At 36.0% G+C, this 26,452-nt stretch overlaps 2 protein-coding genes across 2 annotated transcripts in view; one reads left to right on the top strand and one right to left on the bottom strand.

Annotated features, from left to right (window-relative positions):
• Positions 1-26,452, top strand: part of TBCD (tubulin folding cofactor D) — a 133,719-nt gene that overhangs the window by 19,300 nt on the left and 87,967 nt on the right. The window contains exons 8-13 of the mRNA XM_075719382.1: positions 1,302-1,347; positions 4,111-4,243; positions 5,414-5,556; positions 6,370-6,430; positions 6,941-7,015; positions 10,099-10,193. Of these exons, the coding sequence (XP_075575497.1) occupies positions 1,302-1,347; positions 4,111-4,243; positions 5,414-5,556; positions 6,370-6,430; positions 6,941-7,015; positions 10,099-10,193 (553 nt within the window). The remainder of the gene's footprint in view (positions 1-1,301; positions 1,348-4,110; positions 4,244-5,413; positions 5,557-6,369; positions 6,431-6,940; positions 7,016-10,098; positions 10,194-26,452) is intronic.
• ZNF750 (zinc finger protein 750) lies at positions 15,218-17,787 on the bottom strand. Its single transcript, XM_009490898.1, has 2 exons — positions 16,361-17,787; positions 15,218-15,935 (listed from the first exon to the last, which is right to left on the bottom strand). Exons 1-2 carry the CDS (start codon positions 17,785-17,787, stop codon positions 15,218-15,220), a joined length of 2,145 nt encoding a protein of 714 aa, XP_009489173.1.

Below are 26,452 nucleotides of genomic sequence, written 5' to 3'. Positions count from 1 at the left end.
TTAAATAATTCAATATATATTATCAAATTCCCTTATATAGCTTTTAGTAGGGCTGATCAGAAGTGCTAATTTAGGATCCAAAAATGCAATTTAGTAAGAAAACAAAATAGAATGGGTACATAGCCTAAAGGTGTTTTTATTGCCTTTGTTGCTCTTAACCACACCTGCAGTACGGGAGGCATGTGTGTATTTGGTATGTGTGAGAAAGTACATATTTTTAAGGTAAGTCTATTCTTGTTTAACTCCTAGGCATATTTATTGAAGAAGATTTTGCATCTGGTGAATGACAGAGCAAGGAAAAATAAGTGACTGAACACAGTAGTTTTGATGTATACTAAGCGAACTGAGGAAACTTTACATGTGTAACATGTTTTTGTCAGGTGTTAATAGTCCATTCGTCTCACTGTAGTGCTGGGGCTTAATCTTACTGGGATATTTAGTTGTATATAAAATTATTGTGAAAGCTCTTTGCTTCTTTAAATGCCTTGGCATAGGAATTAAAGTTTGCCTGTTGGAGGTACATTTGTAGCAGGCTTGCAGTCAGAGATAGCTGTAGCTGTTTTGTTTAGTTTAACATGGAGTTCTCAAAAGCTGTTGGAGAAACAGCGTAAAATACTCAGCAGTTTAGCCTGTACTGCATCCTGTCTGTCAGAGTGTGGTCACTACTAGTAACGAAGCTCACTCACATGTGTCCACCTGTCCTGCTTCTTAGTAGTGACCGAAGTGCTGATGTGTACTGAGTGCTGTGTCATCTAAATTGTAAGCAAGGCTTGTTCAGTTTGGAGACATTCACGATTGCCAGGAAGTCCCAAACAGGATATAGAGTTCCTCTAGTTCTTCTGCCTTTATTTGTGTTCTACAAATTCTGCTTCACTTTTTAGAGGTTCAAAGCATCATGAGCTGTTTGAGATAATAGTTGCTGTGGTTGCACCTGCATTGAGCTTGTGTGACCAAGCACTGAGCTGGATGGTTCAGAGAGCTGAGCTGGCTGAAAACCAGTGGCTTTTTTTTTTTTTTTTTAATTCTCTTGAGTGTTTTTTGGCCAACTCAGCGCCCTGAGTTGGCTGCCTGTGTGATTGTATGGAGGGGAGGGGAGGGCTGGGCTACACTATCCTTGACTTGCACTGACTTACAAAGAAGTAAAACTGCACCCCGAGACTCTTTTCCTTTTATGCTATTTAAATTAGTGAACACTACAGATTATTGCAAGAATATTAAAAAGAATTTTAGAACTAGTGCTTAATATATTGTGCTTTAGAATCTCTATATTCTCATGTCTGTTTTCCCTATTTTAATTGTAGGCACAGTTATTTAAACATGGCAAAAGAGAAGATTGTTTACCGTATGGTAAGTTTGTAATATCCTGATTTTTGTTTTTAAAGCCATTCCAATAAAAAAAGGAAAGAAAGATTAAACTGATAACAAGTGGTGCTGTAGAGAGTGAAATCAACAGGGAAGTTATAAAGCATGCAAAACGAGGGAAGAAAAGAAGAGATGACAGTGAGGGAGGAGCAGATGCAACTGGGGAATGTTATGTTGGAACAGCACATCAAAGAATTTGGCAGGTGATCACATTGGCTGTTGCTATAACACAGGAGCTGAACACAGAACATATAAACTATAAGATGTGGAAAATATTTTTAAAAATTCATTAGAAAATAAACTGGTTTTATACATATTACTGCTGGAAATTTTGCAGAAAATCTTCAAGTTTTAACATAAGCACAGGATTTCGGAAAACCCAAGTTTAAAGAACCTGCTATGTACAGGACCCAGCAGGAATCATGTAGTGATACTGTTGAAATGAGAAAAAGTTTTTAGTGAAAAGAGATTATAATGGATACTATTAGGTATAGATAGGTACCTGAAAGGATAGCACAGAAGTTTCTGAACAGTGTAGCTGCATGTTGGAATTATATTAATCTCATGGTGAATCCTGGAATATGGTCAGAACTGACTGCAAAATACTAGCTTGTTTTTTATTGATAGTAAAGAGAGGTAGGGAAAGGTGATGGCTAACTACAAAATGCTACAAAAGACCTTGTTAGTTTTGTGGAGCTTATCAAAGCACCAGAAATGTCGTTTGTGCTATTCATGGGAATTAAGCAATGATGTAAAACCACTTTAGAATGCTTATGATTTCACTTAATGGAATTATTTTGACTTCTGAGAAGAAACTTCTTAGATCTAGTGCTGGAAGCAGTTTAATTCTCCCAGTTACTAAGTCTGAGATGCAGATGTTTCCTTACAAAATGCCTGAGATATGGATAAGGATGGAGATAAGATAGTGAAGACAAACAGAATGGAATGACAGATGTGCTGTACGGCTGGTCGGGAACAAACAGAAAATATTGAGGAATGTCATTGCATAGAAATAGCAGACAGCACTGTGGAAGCTTAAAGAGTAATAAGACTGCCAGATAAGAAGAATAGTAAACAGGCTATATAAAATATAGTATAACACAAAATTATGTAATTCAAAAGATGCAACTGTGCAACAGATGCAACAACAACATAATCGATACGAAAAGCAGATACTTGGATCACAACGTTAACCCTGCTGGTAAAATTGGATGTTTTGGCCTATGGCATATAGAAAGAATATTAAGTAGTTATGAGTCTGGTAATAAGAGAAAAATCAGTGGCATACCGATCAATAAATTTACGATAGAAAAGATAGAATGCTCACATCTAAGAAGCAAGTATTCAGACAGAAACTGTTGGGGATAAGAAAATATGAGAGACAAAAAATACGAAATATTTTTAATTATTACAGGTTATAACAGCTCTGAGGACCAAATAGGAAAAAAATGGACAAATGTCGAAGATACTGGTTGAAATCTTTTGCAACATAGAACTTGATTTAAAAATAAGCACTAGTCCTGAAGCCATGTGCATGGGTCTGTAGATATTTTAGTGATCCAAGAGTTGGCAGGACTTGGAAGAGGCTTATATTTATTTATTTTTTTTTCTGTCTATGAGTATTGATGTTTCTGCAGTCTCTTCCTCCTAAACCATTAGTCTCTCTAGCTTTTGCAACTGCAAAAAAATCCAGGTTGCTGGAAGGTATCGAAGTAATAGTCATTGCTGGCTTTAACTTTTTGTCTGCATGTATTATTTTATTAATATTTTAGTATGTCAGGATAAATGATAAGCCTTTTTAAAAACGGAGAAGATTTTTAAGTTGTGTCCTACAATTTCTCAGGTTTTGAAACAATCATTGTATCTTTGATCTCTTAGTATTTTGAAAACCCCGATATGAGACTGGAGTAAAAGGTTGCAGAATATTTTGCCAGTATGATTCTATATTTGCAGTGCTTATAGCAAGAATGATAGGTCCTTCAGAGCCCAAGTTTTTAGTATCTATTAACTAACGATTGGCCTTCAAAATAATTATTAATTGTTTTGGGCTGAAAATGCAAAAGGGCTACTTTATTTGAAACAGGAATGTATTCCTTGTGAAAATTTTGAATTCTGGAACTTTATACTTGTTAATCCAAGATTCTCCTTTCGTCTATGTTTTTTTTACTTTGCTGGACAAATAACTTTGTTACCTTTGATGTACCCAAATGAAAGGTTTTGTTGCTGATTGTTTACACATACACAGTATTTCTCATGTCTAAATGTTTATGGACATTCATCGTCATAAAAATTTCTGTGCCAGAGGATTTAAGTTGATGCTGCCTGAAAATAATAAATGAGGAAAGGGAACACTTTCTTAGCATGCAGAAACTGGCTGCAGAGTAAATGAATTAGACTTACTGACTCCTGGTTCTGCTAGTCTACTGAAAATTCTTAGACCCTGAAAGATACTTGAACGTGTTACTTCCAGTGAGAATCAGAGGGATAAATACTCTCAGAATCTAGATTCATTATAATTTACATAGTCAAAAGTAATCCTTAAAGCAATCCTTCCTGTCTGGTAGGTGAAGGATATTACCACTATTTGACCAGTGTCAAAGCTGCTACAAAGTAGGTAATAAGGCATTTGCATTTCAGTAATACCTTTAAAAATCTAAATCTTCTACAGAACTTTCAAAACTTTACAAAATTTTCTTACTGAGATTTTTTTAAAAAACGTTTTTCTAACGTGTTTATTTTCTTTTACAGCTGCTACTGTACTCGAGTGTCTTGATAACTGCAAGCTGTCAGAAAGTAATCAGATGGTTCTTCGCAAGCTAGGGATGAAACTTGTTCAACGACTTGGACTGACGTTTGTGAAACCGAAGGTAGCAAAATGGAGGTTAGTTTAAAGCTGAAACAGTTAAAAAAAAAATCCAAAACAACTCAAAAAACCTAAAAATACCTAAATCCATACATTTGACTGCTGGCCTTCTGCCTTCCTAACCTCCCCTAAAAGAGAAAGAAAGAAATCCCCATATTATTTGGGAAATGAACACATTCTTCATCTGCGCTATTTGGAAAAAGTAGATTTCTTCTGCTGTATTTAGTTTCCTGTAATTTTTTTTAAATTTTGGTATAGTGAACTAGTGCTGTGACAAGCCAAATCTTTTGACTTTTCATGTTGCACGTTACACAAGCAGAAGCCTGTTCCTATGTAATGCATAACTTGGTAAAGATGGGAAGACAGTGACCTTTGTTACTGAACGTTGATTTAGTACAATTTTGTAAGAGTGAATGTAACTTGTTTCCATTACATAGTTCTACCCTGATTCGATAGAAGGTTCACAGGGGAAAAGTGGTTTGCAATCCCACTTTTGTTTTGCATATTAGTCAGGTTTTGGTGTCTGGTTTTACTTATTGCCAGAGGGCAAACTCTTTTTTAGATTTCTCGCACTGATATTTTAAAATTGCAGGCTCCCTTGGTGACTATTTTTGTTGTATTTCTTTTACCAACTTTTGAGAACATCCTTAGGCATAGAAAATTCTTTTTAGGTGGAGAGTGTACCTTGCCCAATGGCAAAAGCCAGTTTAGCATGTAAAGTATATCTTTTGTAAGAAGGTATCTACACCACGGGCTAAATATCTGAGTACAGTTTGGTCAGAAAGTACTAAGCTAGCATTAACATTTAAAAACCAATTTTTAATAAGTTGATTTTATTAATTTTTTTTTTTTTTTTAGGTTTTGGAGAGGTTTTTAGGGCATGGGAATTTTGCTTCTCTTTATTGTCAGCAGTGGAAAGTAGGTTATACTGAAACAGGAAAGAGAGAGATAATGAAAAGGAACCATTTAAATAGTCTAGCTCTTCTCACCTTGGAAGATAGACAACTGGGTCAGAAGGAAGGAGAATGGGATACTTTTCCCTTTCCTTTAAAGCAACCACTAAATAAGTGGAGAGCTGTGCCCTGAGAGGTGTAGTAACTTGACAAGCAGGCTTTATGACAGTATGTACCTATTTCAGTTGGAACTTAAATCAGAAAAATAAATTAACTGTGTCTGTTTCTTGCGCAGATACCAGCGTGGCTGTCGATCTTTGGCTGCCAATCTGCAAGCTCAGGGTTCAGTTGTGCAGAATCAAATGATAACAGTTGCTGCTAATGAAGCTGATGACGAAGAGGAATATGACATTCCAGGAGAGATTGAAAATGTTGTAGGTGTGTTAAAACTGGACAGAAATTTTGTAACGCCTGCAAATTAAACATATATTGGAAAACAACCTGCTTAGTGCTAAGAAAGTCACGTGGGTATCTGTGCTAATGTGAACAATTGGAAAGACTATAAAATTTCAGTCTATGCAACTGATTAAAATATAGCATATTTTTGTCAAATGATTTGGACTTCAACATTTCAACCAGAAACTCAATACTCTAGCATTTGTTTTGGGGTTGGGGGATGGAGTTACTGAAATACATTTTACTGATTTTATCCAGTACTATGAAAGAGATATCTTGAACCTTTCACAGATGGAAGGATGAATTAAAATTCATAATGAAAAACAAAGCAAAAAATTGTTACATGAAAGCTAAAGAATTATGGTTGAAATTTTTAAGCTGTGGTAGTATCAAAGGAACAGCATATTTTTTTATCAGTATGCAGTCAAACAGCAGGTCCTCTGCTAGCTTGCTAATCAATATGCTGTAAATAAATAGGCAAAAATTGCGTCAGAAGACTTTTATGACTGAATAATCTGATGAACCACTGAAAAAAGCACCATGACCTTCATTTTGAATCTTCCACAGTACTTAAAATTTCAAACCAAATTTTCTCTTTTAGAAAATAATTTTGACATCTTTCTTGTTTCTTCTATTTCAAGTCATACTTATGTGACAAATAGAAGAAATCTAGATACAAATACTGTTATTTAAGAAGCAGTTATGTTAAGAGGAAAATGAATTTTGAACATTTTAAGAAATCTTTCTGTTGTTAAATGAGAATAATCTGTTTTGTTTAAATAAAATTATCTGCAGAGCAATTGTTGGTTGGACTGAAAGACAAAGACACTATTGTCAGGTGGTCTGCAGCAAAAGGGTAGGTTTCTTATGGTTACTCTAAACTAATAAACTATAGTAAACAACATAGAAATACAGTCTGATGTAATCCATGATTGATAATTTGTGTGTATTGCCAATATTCACAGTTACTGCAAATTGCTTTAGCACAGCTCATGGTATAAAGCCATGTTTGTATCTTTTTCTGATAGGAAATTGGGCTAGTCTTCAGGAAAATTTCAAATAGGTTTGGAAATAAACATTCTGGATAAGGCTTGATTTGAAGGGTGTAAAATAGCATTTCTTCAAAATGTTTTTTTTTCTCTTCCACTAAAAAATGTATTTCTGTGTTAAGTTCGCTACTGTGTAGCTTTTGCTTCAAGTTTTAGGATTGTTGTTTTAGGGTAATGGTGTTAGTGTAGTGCATTGTCATCTTGAAGTCAGTCATTTTATTGTAAATGTTCAGTAACTAAATTTTTTATAGGACTTACTCATCAAATGCAGTACTAATGAATCACTGTATGCTTTTTTTTCCTTTTGACTTCTGTAGAATTGGTAGAATAACTGGAAGACTTCCGAAAGAATTAGCAGATGACGTGATTGGGTCTCTGTTGGACTGTTTTAGGTAAAAATCTTATTTCATGCTTTACATGCATCTGAAACATGTCTGCTTATGAAACAGGAGGACAGCAGGTAGGAAGACAGGTCTAAAAATCTGTGAATTTTGTTGCCCTCCTTGTCCCAGATTTCAAAATCTTTTAGGGCATGGATGTGCTAAGGGTGTTGAATAATGAAATTTTACATAATCCTTCGTCTTGACCCCATTCTAACGTAATATGGAAGGACTGACATTCAAAAATAAAAAACGCTCATTAACTTGGTTGCTTTAAAAATTCCTGGTGTGCTCATGTCTTGAGTGTTGTGTGCATCTTCAGAAACATAGTAGAACTGGAAAATGATATTCAAAATGGTTCTGAGGATCACCAGACATAAGAAGCAATCTCTGTGTGAGGGGAGGCTGAAACATCTAGGAAGAGTGAGGAATAATGGGGTATAATAGAGGTTTATGAAATCATGAATGGCATGGAAATGATTTCCCTCTAGATTTTGTATTATTAGAAGCAAACTGAAGTATCAGGTGGCAGGTTTGGAATAAAGAAAAGGTGGTGGTTATTCACACAGCACAGTTAAACTGCAAAACCTTCTTGGTGCAGGATGTTGTGGATGCTAAGAGTATATGCCTGAACAAAAACTGTTTTTCTTTTCTGCAAACTTGTCCACGATCTGCCAGAGTTTGGAATTGTTTTGGGGAGTGTCACAGTATGTTCTGTACTATACCTAAGGCATGCGCTGTTGACCATGTCAGAGAGAGGCCTTTGGGCTAGCTGAAACATCAGTTTGATCACATATAGCTGCTAGGATGTTCTTCTGATGTGCTTTATTGTTGAATGTCTCATTTCTGCATCTGTGTAGAGTGTGGACTAAATTATTAAACAAGTATCATATGTGCTTTTTAATATCAAATTGCTCATCAGGTCTACATTGAGTACTTGAGCTTTACGATCTAAACTAGTGTTTTAGCTAAGCTAATAACAAAAAGAATTTTTTTATTGGCAAAAAATACTGGTAATGTTCAGTTTGTCATTCAGATGTACTCAGTTTTAAAAAATCTTCTCGTACTGGTTGTGAATACAAATGAAAAATACCAGCTCAAAGGATAACACATTAAAAAAGAAGGTATAAAGTCTTGAAAACTTGCAAGGAAAGTATCTACTTAGATGATACTTCCACTGTGTTACTGTGATTAATTTGAGGTGCTGCTCATCTCAATTATCCCTGGAGCTTCAAAGACCTGTACTCACTGTGTCTTCTTTCCCTGTTTTCAAGTCATAGGGATGAGTAATCCAACTAGTAATTAATTGAGTGACCTGCTTTCTTCAGAAACACCTGGGAACAAATGTAGGCAAGGACAAAGGGAATCTCTTCTGTATTCTTTGCACTAAATATCTAGTGACCAAAATAAAAATGAATCAGTTGCTCATCAGAGGCATTTTAAGTTATATCTCTTGGGATAAGAAGAAAGGATTTCTTACACGTAGATAGACTGAAAGACAAGAGACAGGGAAGAAATAAGTGATCATTTTTCACAATGTAGTGAAATTATCTGCACAGTCCCGCAGGGGTCTGTATAAGCCCTGTGCTGTTCAACATACTCATAAAGGATCCTGGAAAAAAGATGAACGATGGGGTGAGGAAATCAGTTGATGGTTTAAAGTAAGCAAATGTAGTGAAAACTAAAGGTGACAGAAAAGGTTATATAAGCCTAAGTAACTAGACAGTAAATGACATGAAATGTAATGTCTAATGAATGCAAACTAATGCACTTAGGGAAAAATGCAGATAGCTATAAAACAGTTATTACTACTCAGGAAAGAGTTCTTGAAGTCACTGATAGTTCTGTCAAAATATCAGTGGAGTGCTCAGCAGCTGTTAGAAAAAAGAAGGCAAATGGAATGTTAGATGTTATTAGGAAAGGAAGGGATAACAAAACCGAATCACTGAGAAGTGATTTAATTCATGGGGATTCTTCCAAGTGGAAATAAAAAGTAGAGGGATATAATGGAGATATATAAAATCATAAATATGAAATAAAGAGGGAAAGCGAGTAATTGTTTACTGTTCACTCTTCCTCATAATGCAAGAACTGGGAAGCATCAGGAAGTATATTTTCAGGCAATTATAATTAAACTGTGGAAGTCATTGCCACAGGATGTTATGGAAGCCAAAAGTGTAAAGGGAGTTCAAAAAGGGATTATACAAATTAATGGAAGAGAGTCCCATCAGAGGTTATTAAATGTGACATTCTGGCTGCAACCTCTGGCTTGAGAAGTCTCCATACTGCTGATTGCCAAAGCTATGAGGAGGCTAATAAGGGAATGATCCTTTATGCTTCGTCTTTGGCTAAGCATCTGCTATTGGTCCACGTCAGAGACAGGATACTGGGAGAGGTGAAGCTTTGATATGACCTAGTCTGTTTGTTCAATGTTTTATTCTCAGATTCCTATTCGTAGTTTAATACAAAATGGACTTTTTTGCATGTTTAGTCATGCAGCATGCAACCTTTCCCCTTTTCACGCCTTTTATCTGCCAGTCCACCAAAAATTGTGTACCCTTTTTGATATTTTTTTCTGTGTTTGCTACAAGCCACTCTGTTCTGTTTCATGTTTTTTAAAGGTGGATAAACACCACTGCTTGCTCACTGCATAAGCTTGTATAATGTGTTTATTGGAAGCTATCACTTGAACCTCTTTTGCTAGTTAGGCACTGTGTTTGGCACTAAAGTCATGAGTTATTTGGGGTATGTTCTATAAATCTGCATCTTTTGCCAGTGTACTAGGAAGTTGTTTTCCTTTTCTGGATGACTTTCAGGTATGCTACTTTTCTGTATTGAGGTTACATTTATATTGATAAATGCTTTTTTGCTTATTTGATCATGTTTATAGCAGTGTTTATGTTGCACAAAATGGGAAGGAAAACATGTTCAACTTGTCATTCTTATATTTTAGAAGTCTAATGGGATTAATAACACAATAAACACATGCTGGTTTGGATTATATGTCTTCTAAAATGTCAGGAATTCACCATGAAAAATGAAATCTGAAAAGCGAACGCTAGTCTTAACAAAACTTGTCTTTGTTCTGAAATTAGTTTCCAGGAAACAGACAATGCATGGCATGGTGGATGCCTGGCTCTGGCTGAACTAGGCAGAAGAGGATTGTTACTCCCTTCCCGAATTTCAGATGGTGAGTTGTAGTTGCTGAATGTTAGTAAGTTCAACAATTCATAGTATTAGAGATTGAATGTGTGGCAATAGACTGGAATTTGCTGATGTGAGTGTGCTAAATAATGACTGTAGCATTGAATTCTAGAGTAAAAAATACGCCTGTGGGGATATTTAAGGTACTTCTGTCAAAAGCATTGTCTTGGGTGTGCCTTTTTTATACTTAATAAATTTTTCTTTCCAAAATGAAATTAGTTTCTTGGGGTTTTCTTCTTTCTTCCTCCCTCCCATGTTTCTTTGTACAGTTGTATAAAAATAATTCTGTATGCCTGTATATTGTGTCATTATTTAAATAGAATATATTAAATAATTGATGACTAACTTGTACTTTAAAGCTAGTAGCTTATGTTTCTGATTAAATTTCAGAGGCCAATTTTGCGTAATTTATACCATGAACTGTTTAAGTTTTTAATGGGTTTTTGAAATATCAGAATGGAAAGAAGAAGAACAGGGCAGAGGAGTTGTTTCTTTGTGTGTTCTGTATGTGTCAACATACATTGAAGTACAGAGATGTTAATGTGAAAGTAGTAGTTGTCTGTTTTGTGATTTTTGGACAATTTTTATAGAGTTGAAATGGCAAAAGCATAATATAGTAGTACACATCCACTATTGGGCAATTTTGCAGCATTATCTTGGGATAGATGGTTCTTTTGATCTCATCTGGTACTCCTGTGTTAAACAGAGTAGTTGAACACTAATTTTCAAAAAATGTTTCAAAACTGGTGTTTCATACTAGTAAATTAGGTTGCCAGATCTTTTATATTCTGAACATCTGTTGACTTGTTCTAGAAGAAACTGTAAAATATGGTATTTAATACAGTTTTATTATTCTGTCTCCATGAAAACAGTTATGTCCAATATAGTGTCTGTTTTGCATGTGAGAATTTTTGTGCAGCTAGCCTTCACTGGCTTTCCCTTTTCTAATTACTTTTGCCCTTGTATGATAAAGATGAAACAGTTAAAAAAAACCCCAACTTTAAGAATGGGAAGTCATCCAAAGGTAAGCCTCTATTTTTGTTCTAACAAAAGTGAAACTGTACACCTCTATCAAGGAATCAGGATAGCCTCATGTAATAGGATTTTTGTTTATCTAAACTAGAAGTTTCATGCGAATTTGATATTGTATAGGACTGCAAAAGATGAGTGAATCCTAGCTCTGCCAGTGATTTGACTTGTGCTGTGAAACCATCTCTCTTCACTTTTTAGGTGGAGTTTTTACATATGTAGAATGGGGATGACAGTTGTATCCTTCACACCCTCCTTTTTCTGCAGAGGTGCGGTGAAAATATATTGCTGTCTGTGAAGGTGACTGTAATATACATAGGTTTATACGCAAATTATTAATCTGCCAGATTGTGTAAGATGTAGCCTTCTGTTACTGGGGTGGAAGAATATAAAGCTGAGATGGGGGGGAAGGGAAGGAGGGAACACAATCATGGCAGCAAGGTCTTTCTGGGAAAGAGATAGGCATAAAGGCCTAAGGAAAAACAATTTTATAGGAATTGGAAGTTTCTTAATAAAACAGGGCTAAGAATTCCAACAGTCGTTATGTAAGGAGATGGGTAAGAAACCTAATCAGAGACTATCCTGACTAAACTGCAGCTCCTTTGGTTATCTGATACTCAAGAATGAGTTATGCAGAAGGCAGAAATGTATGATATTGTGAAGTATAAGAGGGTAGTCTGAACTTGTAGGGATAGAATTTGGAAAGACTTGGACACAAAATGGGATGCAGCTAGTGAAGAATATAACTGGTAATGACAAATCATGTTATATCTTCATCAGAGTCAAACCTTTATTATTGCTGAGCAGATCTAGGCTGCAGAATAGCTATGGCACACTTGACATCTTCCCTTCTCTGTTTTTTTTCCTTTTGCTTTAACGGACCTTGTTTTCCACTTAAATTAATTTGAAAAAATAATTATACTAAATACAGTATGTTCTAGTTTAATTTGCAAGTCTACCTTATTCAGTTTTGCTTTATGTAAGTTATCCAATCCACTGTTAATGTAGAAATTCAAGGCCAATTATAATAACTTGGAGAAAGAAAAAGGAATGAATTCTGGAAGTTGGAAGAAAAGCTAACAGTGATGTTAAGAGGAACTGTGTTGTACTTTGAAAGACAGACTTATGTTCAAATTGTCCTTAACAGAGAAATTGGGACCAGTGCAAAGTAGTATTCCTAGTTAGGAATAAGTAACTACATAATTCAAGATACAGGGAGCCGCTTCTAGGCAGCAGTTATACAGGAAGGGACTTAAGAGTTCATGTGGGTCACCCACATCAACCCACAATTTTATTTATCTCAGTAGAACAAGATGGTGAAAACGAAGTCCTAAACAGAGTGTTGTAATCCTTCCATCTCACTTGATACTAAAATTATGACACGTAGGGTACTCATTTTAGGACATCACACTTAAAAGGTTATTTAAAGAAAGCTAGCCTAAAGCAGCAGGCAGGTATCATGAGAAGAACAGAAAATAAGACTGACAGGGAAAGACTGAAAGAACTAAGGTTATTTGGTTGAAAGAAGACAAAGCTGAAAGCTTATTCTCTTCCTCTTAAAAGAAAACCTTTACTTCTGACAACTATTTTCAGTGGCCAGAACAAGACTACAGGTAATGGGTATAATTTTCAGCAACAGACTAGTTAGATAAGCATTAGGACTGATTTGCTTATTCTAAAGGAACTGGAGCCCTAGAATAATTTGTTTATGGACATTGAGTTAGAAAGATTTCTGTTAGGAAGGACAGAAATCAAGGTATGGAGAGCTGTTTGAGTAGTTAACCTTCATCGTTCAGGCCAGTTTTTATTTAATTTGAGGAATGGAGATGAGGTAGATTTCACCACTGGAGCTGTTTTTTATGAACAATATTTGTATAGAGATGGTGAAGAGTAAATCCTTGAATTGTATGCAAAACCACCAAAAAGTTTTTCCTTCTTGACCCAAAGAAATTCAAATTAACAACAGAAGAGATACGTGAGATTTTTTAAAATTACGGATAAGGGGAACTATGAAACTTTCTGCTTCCAGAGATTAGTGAGGCAAATAGCTTAATGTAGTTTATAAAACAGCAGCAGCGACACTAGACTCCATAATTTCATGCTTGGAAGTTACGGATTTGGTAGTATAAGTCCCTAAGCTTGAAGCTTTAAACTTGGCCTAGAAGGAGGCTCGCTTTTCCTGTTTCATCACATACTGATGTACAACTCGATACATCATACTTTCTTACTGCCTTGCTGTTGTAATTTGAGTTAATTGAACTTTTTCTGTTACCATATTCCCTTTGTTCAAACTCAGATTGATATTCTTCGTTTTTGATAATACAGGAAAAGCTTTTTCTCTATGAAAGATTAAAATAAAGATCAATGTTGTTACTCTTTTTTTGTTTCTTAACTCAGAAACTTAACCCCTGTAATTTACAGTTGTAAATTACAGTTTAATGGTAAACTTCTTAGAATGCTCTGGCTAAGCTGTTAGCTCAAAACACCACAGCACAGAAAAAAAATTCTGGGAGCTCTACATTGCATTGAATGCAGCTCTGCTTCCTTTCATAGGTTTATACCTGCTAGCAAAGTTTAGGCAGGTGAGGATGTCTCTTATCTGAATAATGAATCAATGAGAAATGTATACCCATAGTTTTAACTGAATAATACTTGGTCTGGGATAGTGCATACTGTGCAAATTTATGTGAGGTATTTATACTGTGGAACAGCCTTATTTTAGTTAAACCTTTTGTACAAGTTTGGATAAGCTCAACAGACGCTTTAAGGTAGAGGGAATTCTGAGGTTTGTCATATGGAGCTAAAGTACGGATGAATTCATCTGCTCAATGAACTTCCTTCACTAAAGGAAGCTCCTTTTTTACAGTTCATTGGTACACCATGGCAAATTCTACTTGTGAATTGAAAATTTAGCTAGCGATTTCTTTGCTAATTTTTCTTCAAAATATGTGTTACAGATAGTGTAGTGAATGTATTTGTGTTCATTAATGACTTTCCATATATTTTAAGTACAGGTCACAGATTTATTTGAAAAATTGCAAGTTTATATACACAGTTATAGAAGCATAAAATAGTTTTAGGATGTATGTAGAAGCCTACTGAAACTGATAATTAATGATACATGTAATAAGAAATAAGACCTTCACCAGAAGACTTTGCCTCAGGTGAAATAAATTATATAAATAACCTTTTAGGCTTGGAATTTGAAGTTTGCCCAGTATCTGTCTAACCTCAGAGGATTAGGCACCTGAATTGTTTAGATCTTCACATTTTCAGTATTGTTTTCATAGTGGTTCAGTTAAAGGTGAACATAAACTGCATTTGTTAACTTGGTGCAGACTTTCTTTGGTTTAGGTTGAATCTTTTCTTAGTTGACATAAGAAAAGCTTGCTTATACAAGGTTTGGATCAGTTTGTTTAAACTGGCATCTGCCTCTGAGTAGCAAAATTTGGTCTGTTGTTTTGTATTATGGCATAATGGCAAAGTGCATACACAAAACAGTTTTTACAGTAAATTCTAAATAGCCAGGGTTAATCTTAAGCTTATTTAAACTACTGCACAGTGAAATAAAAAGTTTTTCAAAGAAAAAAAGACAGAAAAACCCTATTAAATGAAATTAAGCCTGAAAAAGACTATGACAGTATGTTATTAAACAATATTGTTTCTAGAGCTTAAACATCTTTTAAGAAAAGTTGTAAAAGTTATTTTACATTAATACAATTGCAAAAAAACTTAAAGATTCATCTAATGTACTTTGGCATTAGTAATGAATGGAAAAATTCACTCATCAAAATCTGAGCTTACACAAGGGAAAGTTCAGTTCCTTAAAAATATTAATATAAAATTATGAACATTATTTACATGGGAGAGATTGAACGTATCTTGTCATGGACCAAACCCAATAAAAGGCGGTTTGTAGAAATTTTATGATGTTGCTGGTGACTAGCTTCTATGACCAGAAACTCATTGGAACGCGAAGTATTAAGATACTCTTGTTCTCTTCCTTAAAGTGAAGACTCTGCTACAGTCATTTGGCCTTACTCTTTTAGTGCCTTGCTGTGATTTTGCTGATTCTTTTTGATTTGTCCTTTTTTGTCCTTTTACTTTTTGATTGCACTGAGTATCCTGAGTATCAGAAGAATTAAGAGTAGTTTCTGTACATGAAGCCTTACTGTCCTGAGGACTCTGCCCTTCGTTGTCCATTCTAACTTTGCTAGGGCTGTATGCAGCTAGCTGACAGAGAGCTACAGCTGCTGTTTGTTTCTGTTCATCACAGCTATCAATTATTCTTAAGTCTTGAGCTTCATTACGGTGAGCTGTGAAAGATTTGTCGCAGGCACTGTTAATAGCGTTCTTGGGGTTACATGCATCTGCTCCGGAGGTTTCGCTTTCAGTGTTTGAAGAAGTAGCAGCACCGTTATCATGAGGTGGACTATGGAATGACGTTTTCAGGCTTACTGTGTTACAGGAATCTTTTACCGAGAGGTTCAGAGGCATGTCTTGCAATTCTAGAAAATTCTGACTTTCTGTTTTGGATGTGGTTTTGTATACATGCTCATGAGTAGGTCCTGTGTTTGTGTCAGCCTTTTTTGAAAGATTAAGGGGAACTATCCCTGTGTCTTCTTCCGTGTTGGATGGTGAGCCTTCATTGTTATGGCCTTCATTCTGTGTATGTGAATCTTCATCAGTGACATTAATGCTGAAAGAAATGAGGACAAAAGAGAATTTACTATCAGTTGCTCTTTTAAATTGGGGCTGAGGAAATAGGCAGGAAGAAGAGAAAAAATCTGGCTAGAAGTCTGACAATTTTGTTATTTCTCTTTTAACCGCCCCAAGTCCCTTTCACCATACACATTGCTGTAATACAGATCATTTCCTGAAATATACAGACGCATGCATAGTAATGGTATTGGAAATAACCTGAAACACTTAAGGAGAATGAGTGGTCTACTCACTATAGCAACTGTGAGTTGTACTGTGTTTTGCACAGTTAGTACAGAACAAATCATCTCAGTGCTGTAAATTTAAATATATTTTAGGGGCATTGCATGAAATGTATCCATCTATCTTTGTGCATCCCTAGTAAATCTGACAAGAATTTGGAAAGTGATTTTATTATTTTACCTGGTGGGTGAATCTCCTCTATCTTGCTGTGTCTGCACACTTTGAAGTAGAGTTGGTTGATCAGTGCTTTTTCTCACAGGTCTGAAAGCTGTGAAGTTTTCTTCTGGTTGATCATACTTGCCAAGCGATGTGGAAGATGACTTGTTAGAGAGGTCAAATAAGCCTTCGCATGCATGGCTTGTCTGAGTGAAGTTGGTTGGGCTAGGTCTGCCAGGGGAGCCTGTTGCTGCACTTCCTGCGAGAGGGCTCATTTTAGCATTCTCTCTTTCATTTTGGTCATCTTTGGAATGACTTTTGGCATGCAATAATGTAATTTCTTTTTCATAATCTGCTTGTTTTTTATGTGAACCTAAAGGGTATTGTTGGGATGGGCTTAAAGAAGCTGGATACAGCAAGGTAGCTTCTTCCATTAGATGAGAATTTTGATCTCTGTTAATACCAGCTACGTGTGAAAATCTGTAAAATGGAGGATCTGTTGGTCTACAAAATCCGTATGGTATCGGAGGAGTGGAATGATATTGTTGGAACAATCGATAGTGTTCATATGCTGATGGATTTATGGGTTTTGGAAGTGGCCCAGGGTGGGGAAGAAAGTGTCTTTGATCTTGTGTGCCGTAGACAGACAGAGCAGAGCTTTCACACTCTGAATTACCTGGAAGCAAGTAAGGTGTGTAGATAGCCAGCCTATGCTCATAAAAATGAGGAGAGTACTCTGGAATCATTGGTTGCATGTAAGGTGAAATGGAACCAAAGCCTTTTGTGGGAGCAACTTTATGTGGAAACTCTGGGAGGAAAGGAGAACCTGTTTTCCATGGGTGACCTGGTGCATGAAATGCAGACTTAGTGTGAAAAGGTGAGCTTTTGTTAGAGAGCGACATAATTTCAGATACTTCACTAGTTTCTGGGCCTTTACTATCTCTATGTTCTCCTACAGGAACGAAAGCCGAGGGCCTTACAATGCTGTCCAAAAGGGGCTGCACGCTGATAGCGCTTTCTGTTGTAGTACTGGCAGGGGTTAATTCCTTCTGAATCGCGGGTTTTTGTCCTTGAATTGCTGTGTTTGTTGCCTGGTTTTGTAATTCAACGTTTTCCTTGGCATCTTCTTTTGCAAAAGGATATTGAGCCTTTGAATCGAGATTTGACAGTCCATTTGCGACAGATTTAGAAGAAGTTGGTTTGACTGTAGTTTCAAGCTGATTGATCTGTTTGGGCTCCAAGGAACTGGTCTTTGGACACTTGATAACGCGGTCCTGCTCTGATACTAAAGTAATTGAGTTTTTGCAGAGGCCATACTTCATATGGTTAAAAAGATGGGATTTCTCATTGCAAGTAAAGGGGCACTGAAAGCACTTGTACTTAAATGGCTTTCCTGGTGGTCTTGGGATGTAATGAGGCTTCTTTGGTTTACGTTCTTTGAGGAGACTCATTTTTTTTTCTGCTTTAAACAATTAAATGTAATGATTCTTTATAAAAACTTTCTTGTGGTTAGCTTTCCTCAGTTTTAGCCTCTTGATGTTTCCAGTTTTTCAGGTTTCTAGAGTCCTTCTTCCCAGGTGAAGAGAGGAAGCCAACTCCCGTGGTGTCTCAGGGAAGACGGGGTGCCGGAAAACAACACTTTTGCAACTGGTAGTGCAGGAACTGTAACACAAAGTTTACAATTAGCTGTAGTGGAACATTGGAACTAAATACAAAGTAATACATTCTTTTAACTGTATTCTCTCTCAAATTACATATGGTGTGTTGTGAATTTTTTGTAAACAACAAAAAAAAAAAGCTAGATGCCAGAGTTCAGATAGACATGCTTTAAACTTTGACATCGTTCTGCACCTAAACATAGTCACAGAAGTTGCCTAATTTTCAGCAGTGCTAGTGACCTGCTACTGCTACCGGCTTGAAGGAGTTTTCTTTGAAAACTGAAGGCACATTCATTCAGAAGATGAAAGTAGAAATCTAGGTGGAGCTGTTGAGAGAGAAGTGGAGGTGGGTAGGATGAGAAGAGACAGGTCCTGGCAGCAGCTGGATATGGGGCAAGCCTGTCGGGCCGGTTGGGGAGAGAGAGGAGGGAATTTCCTGCTTTGGTGAAATGAGGGTGGAGTGGATTGGTTGCACTTGGGTAGCTGACTTGGCTCTTTCAGAGGCTGACCAACCCCCTCTCTTAACCGGCATGGCATTTCCTAACAGCCTAATCTCAATGGATACCTCAAAAGTGGCCAATCTCTCGAAGGATAAAACCGCACCAATTTTCTTCCTCTTCCTAATTCAATTAAGAGAAGCGAGTACTGTAATATCTGACTAATAGAATCTTCTGCTTGATAAACACATTTCACATTCTTCTGCTGTGTAGCACCTTACATATTGCATATAGTTAACACAGACACACAAGTGTATTAATTCAGGTAAAAAAGTGTCTGACAGTGATTGATTTATAGGGGAATGATCTATCTGCCTTTCTTCAGAAAAACTAAGGTTGTGGATACTTTATACAGCGTAATGATTTGCTCAGTAGATAAGTCAGGAGGGCTTGTATCAGCTTGTTCCATTATGTTCGCTGATTCTGAAGGCGTGAGAAACTCTCAGAGTCAAGTTCTCATGATTTTATAGGATGTGTTATGGCAGAGATCTAAAAACTGATGATTTCATCATGAACTATAAGCATCATTATCAAAATGATGACTGTTGCAAAACCACGTACTGTATCTATTGTGTTACCCGAAACTACAGGAATACTAATTGTAAGAGTGACTAGGTAGCTTGATTTTTTTTTTTAAAAAAAAGCTTTTTACATAGAAGTTTGACTTAGTATTAAAATATGAAGTTTATGAAAAGAATTGCTGCTAATTACATGCTGTGAGATTTTAGTTAAAGTAGAGATGTTTTGCATTTCTTAAATCAGAGATTATTTAGCAGAAAATGACATGCAACACATTATGAAAACTGAAGGCAAGGCTACAGAATTGCTGCTTGTTTCATCAGGTATAGTAATTCTAGCAAATTGTATTAAACGTTGTTTCTGATACCATGGAAATACTAATTTTGTTAAAATTGTAATTGCGAAGGCACCCTGAAAAATGCAAAGCTGTTCTGTAAAATAATCAAGCTTTTTCTTAAAATTAACAAATGATTAAATGTGCAGTAGCCTAAAGAAAAAGGAATATGTAGAGAAGAGCTTTTTATTTTTCAGGTTTTAGCAAAGCTTTTTTGGTTGTTTGAGTTGGATACTGATACTGTAACAATGCAAAAAAAATTGAATTATACAGCAGCATGTTAAAGTCTTGTCATTGGAGTCTGGTTACAATGGTAGTTCAATAAATTAAAAAAAAATCATACAGTATTTAAAAAATATTTTAAATAATGATAGCCAGAATTCCTTTGAAAGATTAAGAATAATGCTTTTACATTAAAAAAAAATAAAAATTGAGGCATATAGGGGGAGGTCCAGGTAGGGAACTGGTCCTTTTTTTTTTTTTTTTTCTGTCTCAAGTGAGCTTGTTGCATTGATTTTGGACTAATGATGTATAACTAACGTGGACAGTTTGTAATGGACTCGGTCAAGTCAGTTTGTACCTGTTGTTCTTCTTGGAAGTACTTGTACTAATTATTCTTGAAAAAAAGATATTGTTGTCAAAACTCCATTGCATTCTTAGTTGAACCATTTACGATAACAGTCTGAATTTGCATTCAGGTGCAGCACTTATAATAAAGAGATGTTAATTGGATTTTCTTGTTCTGCTAGCTTTCCTTCGCTTAATAATGAAAATTCCTGTGTGTCCTGTTCCCCCCCACCCCGACTTTGTACTTGGTATTTAACTTTGATTCAAGTTATTCCTGTTCAACAGAGTATTAACTATTGTTTATTAATAAAATAAAATGCATTGTTGCAGTTTTAATGTTAGACATTTAGAGCATTGGAACTTCTTTGCCATGTGTGCAGCAGGAGACGACAACAATCCCCCCCCGCCCCGTTTGTTTTGATGGTGTGCTCAGCCTGCAGACAGTACTGCTCCCAGAACCTGCTGCTCTGTCTTGAGAGGTGTAGAATGATTTTATTTTAAAGGGTGTTATTTTAAACAGCCTTATTTTAAAGGGTGTTTACCCTTTTGTAAATTTAGGCTAGTATCAGCCAGATGAATGTCGTGTTTCTCTCTTTTACTATTTCATCCCCTTTTTTTTCTCATGGTTAAAAAATGCCAGTAATAAAATATTTCTAAACCCAGACAAGAAGGATAATTTCTCCTCCAATCTCTAAGTAAAATACAGGAGTGTCTGGCAGAGGTACACATGTCTTAATTAAAAAAAATTAAAACTATTTGATCCCACACATACAGCTGGAAAAGACATTAATGGTTTAAAATAGGTGCAAACAATTAAAACTGTCTCTCTATAAATAATGTTAGTTACTTACAGTTGTACAATGTATGTTTTGTGCTACCAAAATTAAAATGTAGTATTAGGGAAAAAAAAAAATCAAAGTAGTTGCTTTTCCTTAAACTTGAATGCCATAGCTTGTGGTAGCCTTTAAAAATGGGAAAAAATTCTTCAGGAACAGGGTGATAATTTTCATGTAACTTTTTTTTTATTGAGAATTTGTTTCCTGTATATCTGATTTTAGAAATGCAGATAGTTATATATTATTACAATTTTCTCTTTCTAGCTTTGAAATGTAGTATTATTTATTTATGTTTGAAAACAGGTTATTCAGATAATATTGGTTAAACTTGAGGTTGTCTTAGTTGTTTGTTTCTTGTCAATAGTATACCTCCTCACGGCTTTCTAGTCTGTAGCCCTTTGCAACCTGCGACTGATAGACGCAATTTTTCTTCCTTCTGTTTTGAAAAGTATGTTGTTGCTACCTCCTTGCCTTTAATGTATTGGCAAGTTCAGAAAACAAGAATATCGTTGAACATTGTGTGCATATGTGTGTGTATAAACAAATAAACAAAAATGTACATGGGTCTAAGTATATATGTACATATGTATTTATACACACGCAAAGACACACATATATATGTACATATATATATGTGCATGTTGTTTTTTAGTTTTTTAAGTAGTCTAAATTGTTTAAGATGCCCAGTTGATCAAAGAGGAAATTTCAAAATGTCTTTTATTACAAGCAGGGATGGTAATTATATTTCTTTTTAGGACACTGCTTTAGCAAACTACGTAACAGTTTGTCATGCACACTCCATTATTATTGCAGTCTCCTTTTGGTGATGTTGATCTCTCTGACCAGGAGTACTCACTGGGGTGGAACATTTTGAAGGACATGCTATAATTAAAATATTGTGATGTGGCATTATTGCATAACTCAAGGACATGCCATTGTCACCTACCTAGAGTGTTGCAAGAACAAGATTTGTGAGTTTTATTCTAGCTGAGATTTTCCAGTGATTAACTACCACTCCCTTCTAAACTTCCAGTTCCTTTAAACTGAAAGATAAATTTTAACGCAACTGTTTGTTAATTAGGAGGAAACATGAGTGAGAGGAGTGGGTTGGCAAGGACTGGAAAGGAAGCGTGTTGAAGGTACGGACCAAAGAGGACTGTGTGCTTGTGTGTGAGTGCGCGCGTGTGTCTGTGTGTGCGTGCGTGTGAGAGGAAGTACAGAAACAGATTAAATAAGTTGGTTAGGCAGCGTGGATAACAAATAAAAATCTTTGTATGTATAAAGTTATTAATTCAATGTCATAATACGCTTTAATTGACTGAAGAGAGGATAACTCAAACCAGTCCCATTTTCTGTGCTAAATTCCCAGAAGCTGGAAAAAATAATAAATCAAAACTGGAGTACTTCATTTTCATACAAGGCTTTCAGATTAACCCGACACTACTGTATGAAGAATAGTTTGCAGACTAAACATAGCAATTTTAAGCAATACAGCTTTTTGTCATACTTCAATATAATACATTAACTTCCTGTTTGAAAAAAGGCGCTTAAAACACTTTTCAGCAACAAGAGTTAATTATTGTAAAAACTTGCAAGAGTTAGCTTTTCTCTCAAACTAAAATACTTCCCTCTCCTGTTGAAACTTTCTGCTGAAAACTTAAACTGGTGCAGTAAATGCACCTGCTGGGAGTAACCTAGGCTTTTGAGCCAGCTGAAGAATGAACACCTCTGATTTACTTTTCGGCTGTTAATATGAACACACTTTATTTGAAAAAAATGCTCTAAAGAAATGTACTTACCAGACATATAGATGTCTGAAACCTTCAGGTGATCCCTGTTGGTAAGCTGTAGCTGTCACTGCTGAGAGAGAAGTACCTGTTCTCTGCTTGATCTCTAAGTGAAACTGCAGGAGGTTGTTTCAGGGGGAGGGACTTAAGAAGTGTAGGAGTTGAGCCCTCGGGGTGTAGAGATGCACCTGATATTACTCCAGCCTGAAGCTACGATTCATTTGTTTGCGTCCACTGCTTTCATTCAGCATTACCTCAGCATCTAAGCTATCGAAGAGAGCTCTTGTCGCTTTTGTGCCCTCCAACAACCAAGTTTTGCTCTAAACAGTAGTCTCTCTTCCTCCGAGTAGCAATCTGCAGTGTGGGGTCAAAAATGGCTTAGGGAATGTACTGAGCTTTTAAGATATTTAACTTCCGTAGAAGTGACTCGTGAGCAGCAGAATGGACTGTACACAGGGAGTAGCAAAGCTTAAAAATAATAATATTACTCTTTTATTAGAGATTGACGTTTTTTATCGAATGCTTTTGGAGCTTTAATATTCTCGCTCTTTTTTTCCTCCCCCTCTCCATTTTTATTTAAATCTTTTTGTCCTTCATGAGTCTCCTTTCTGAAGGCGGGACTGAACTAACTCCAAGCTTGCTTGCCACAGGAACCTGCCAAAGCTTGCCTATAATCAACAGTCAAATGTACAGATCCTGTAAATGGAAAGGAGACACCTCAGTAAGAAATTGATTATCACATCTATACATTTGCTTAGGAGCTGTGAAACTGGACGGTGAAAGGAGAAAGTCAACTGATCATCCACTGATTAGTACTAGTACTTGCTTTTAGTTGCATTTTAGTTAGAGTTTATAAATGACAAATTTTTTAGTGTATTTGCCAGTCATCTAGTGACACTGCTGAGTTGTTTAGTGAAATAATAACCTCTTGCATACTGGTTGTTAAAAGGAAAATCTTTCGTGAGTTCTAGCTCTCTCTAAAAAACTTCCTGTTACTGAATGTTCAGATAAAGGTTTTTTTGGCTAATAATTCTAATGTTATTGAGACGTTAAAATTTCTGTTCATAACTTAAATTCAGCTGGATGAACATGATAACCCTCTTGTTTCACCCACTGCTATATAGATCAGTTGCAGATTATTGAAAGTTGTAAGTATAGAAGTATGGCGAATTTCATATGTGGCAAAAGTATGGTCTTTTGAATGAAAATTATTAAGGAAATTGTCGCCCCAAAACCTGTTTAGGCAGTCGGTAAAAGTTGTTTCAAAATCAGTCTCTAAAGCAGTGTCTTAAAAATAATTTTAAAGGTGTGGCTTTTATCTTGATGAAATGACTTATGGACATCTACTTTTCTATCTAGGTACGCAGATCACCATCCTTCCCCTTGCTATACCAATGTAGTTTTCTGCAAAATTTTTCTGAATATAAGCATTCACTAATTTTAAGGTAGAGAGATGGTTTTTGGGTTTTTTTAAATTACTTTTTCTAATGTTATGTTCCTATAATGCAGCTTAGCAGTGTAAAAAGATGTCATATTACTGTCTAGCTGTTTGTAAATCCTTTGGCTTTTGATGGAATAGCAAGAGTGTTTGTAGTCCATCATTCTTCCGTTCAATTGTAAAATGGTTTGAAGAAAAGTAGTATATTAGAAAATTCTACCGGCAGAGAAAGATCTTGTAATGTCTGCACTTAGAAACATCTCTGAAAAGACCTAAGGAGAAAAGTCCTTTGCTTTCTCAGCAGAGGATGTTATTTAGTAGTCCTCACTGGGTAGTGAATAGCCTTTCGTTCCTGTCAGTAAGTTTGTGTGCCGTATCAATCTACAAAACTCTACTCATTTTTCTTCTGCAAATGTGGATCATTTGATGTTGTCTGTAGCTGAAGGAAGGTACCATCAGGTTTCTTTTTTTTTGCATGCGATGGGGTGGAGGTAAGTTTCCTTGAATAGAGTCAGATCAGTTATTTTGTTTTGAAAGAAAATTGCAATTTCTGGCATCTAGAGGAAGCTATTGAAGCACTCCTTTAACATAGGTGACTGAACTGGGATAAGAGGCAGTCAATACTTGAACTTTGATTTTATTCTGCCCCCCTCCCCCTCCTTCTCCCTATCCCCCTTCCCTGATCTGGTATGTGGAAGGGAGACATGATGTTCTAGTTGCTGCCTTGACCCAAGGAAAATAATGTTTTACATCTTGCTACTTCCTGGAAGTTGCTATTACTAGTCAGGTCAGCTGAAATCAGCTGTGAACAAAGTAGAACTGGAAAAAAAGAACAGCTAATATAAATGTTCCTTTTTTTGGTGCTTGGATGGTATTAAAAATCCAGACCTGGAGGAGAAGATTCATTGATGGACCCCAGAAAAAGAACATGATAGCTCCTGTTTGTGTGTACTTCTAGAATTAATAAATCTTGATTGCAGTGATGTTGTTTCATCACTTATTTTTGTTAACTCATTATACTTGCATCCTGAGTATTAGATAAACTGAACCCAGTCACCTGTTAGTAGCACCCTTTTTAGTTTACCTGAGCACAAGTGAGATTCATTAAGAGCACCAGGATTGACATAATAAAATTTTGATTTATTGATATTTTTCTCCCAAGTTGCTTTTTTAAAAATGTGATTATTTTTGTATCTCTGGAGGGCTGAAGCTTTAGTTTTGTATCTTCTTTGGTGTAGAATATACTTCTTTGTTCTAAGTCCTATTTAAAATTCAGTATCAGTGTTGCTTAGCTGTAGTTGAATTTCGTAGGTTTAATTAGTGTAGCATAAAACTGCCATTCTATAAATGTTACAAACTTCCTTCTTCACGTTGTTATATGACTTTTTTGACTCAGCTCTAGCACTAAACAGAAAACAATGTCACTAGCAGAAACCATACCTACAAATGGGATAAACTTAACCTATTCTTGATCCGCTGCTTACCTAATTTTTATTTTCCTCTTGCATTTCAAAATTCCATTCCCTAGATGTATGAAAGAGTGCCAAGTGTTGCTCTGGTCAGTTATCAACCCCTCAGTTGATCAGATAATTCTTAACTTTCTGCTCTAATGCAAAGAATGGCCGTGGTGACTGAGTTGTTCTGCTGTTTTGACTTTACCTCGTATCAGTCAGAACTCGCATACCGGCTTTCAGAGGATGTCCATTGGTTGTCAGTCGTCAACAATGTTTCCAGGTCTTTCTAGATATGCCTTACAAATTTGTGAACTAGTTAGTTATTCCAAGAAGGAAGAACGATCGTAGGTAAATGTGAATAATCTCATGTAGTTGAACACTGGTAGGCATGGAGCTAGTGAAGCTTAGCTTGCCATGTAAAGGAAACATTTTAGAGTGGTGTGACTGGCAACATTCACTTCTGTCTTTGTCATCTTAGTTATGTATCTAGATGTGTGTCTTTGAGCTAAATGTTCAGGAACAGTCCTTTTTTTCTTTCTTTGATCACTCGAACTGAAGTTATTGACAAATTTTGCTATCTGTATTAGCATGTTTGGACTAGGTTATTCCATACCGTTCCCAGAAGGGGGCAAATGTATTTGAATATAATTGCTGTAACTTATGCCATGCCCCAAAACATTACATGATTCTTGTACAATATTCTCATAATTATTTTCTTCTATCCCATATGAATAGTTATTAGCCTTAATGCTTTTCGAATAACACCTTTGAAATGTGCCTTTGTTTTTCATAACGATTCCAGTCCCTGACTTTGGAGATATGTCTGGGCAGATTACCTTGCTGATGTTTGTGAGCCACTCGTTCATGATTACTAGAGCAAATTATTTGTATGGGAAAAGAACAAAAGCTCAGCAGTTAATAGCAACTGCAGATCATATTTTTAGATATTTATTGTGGCCTGTACTGTTAGTGTTTGGCCTGGAACTAGGATGATCTTCCTTCTGGTTCCCATCCTCACCCTTGGGC

This window comes from Pelecanus crispus, chromosome 12, assembly GCF_030463565.1.
Source record: "Pelecanus crispus isolate bPelCri1 chromosome 12, bPelCri1.pri, whole genome shotgun sequence".
Taxonomy (NCBI): Eukaryota; Metazoa; Chordata; class Aves; order Pelecaniformes; family Pelecanidae; genus Pelecanus; species Pelecanus crispus.
Note: the sequence above shows the minus strand (reverse complement) of the source record. Positions and strands in the feature narration are given on the sequence as shown.

Bases quoted from the DNA above. Each gene is read 5' to 3' on its own strand.
- ZNF750 (XM_009490898.1), bottom strand. From the start codon at position 17,787: ATGAGTCTCCTCAAAGAACGTAAACCAAAGAAGCCTCATTACATCCCA. The intron at 15,936-16,360 runs GTAAAATAATAA...CATTTCTTTCAG, and splicing joins AGAGGAGATTCACCCACCAG to CATTAATGTCACTGATGAAG.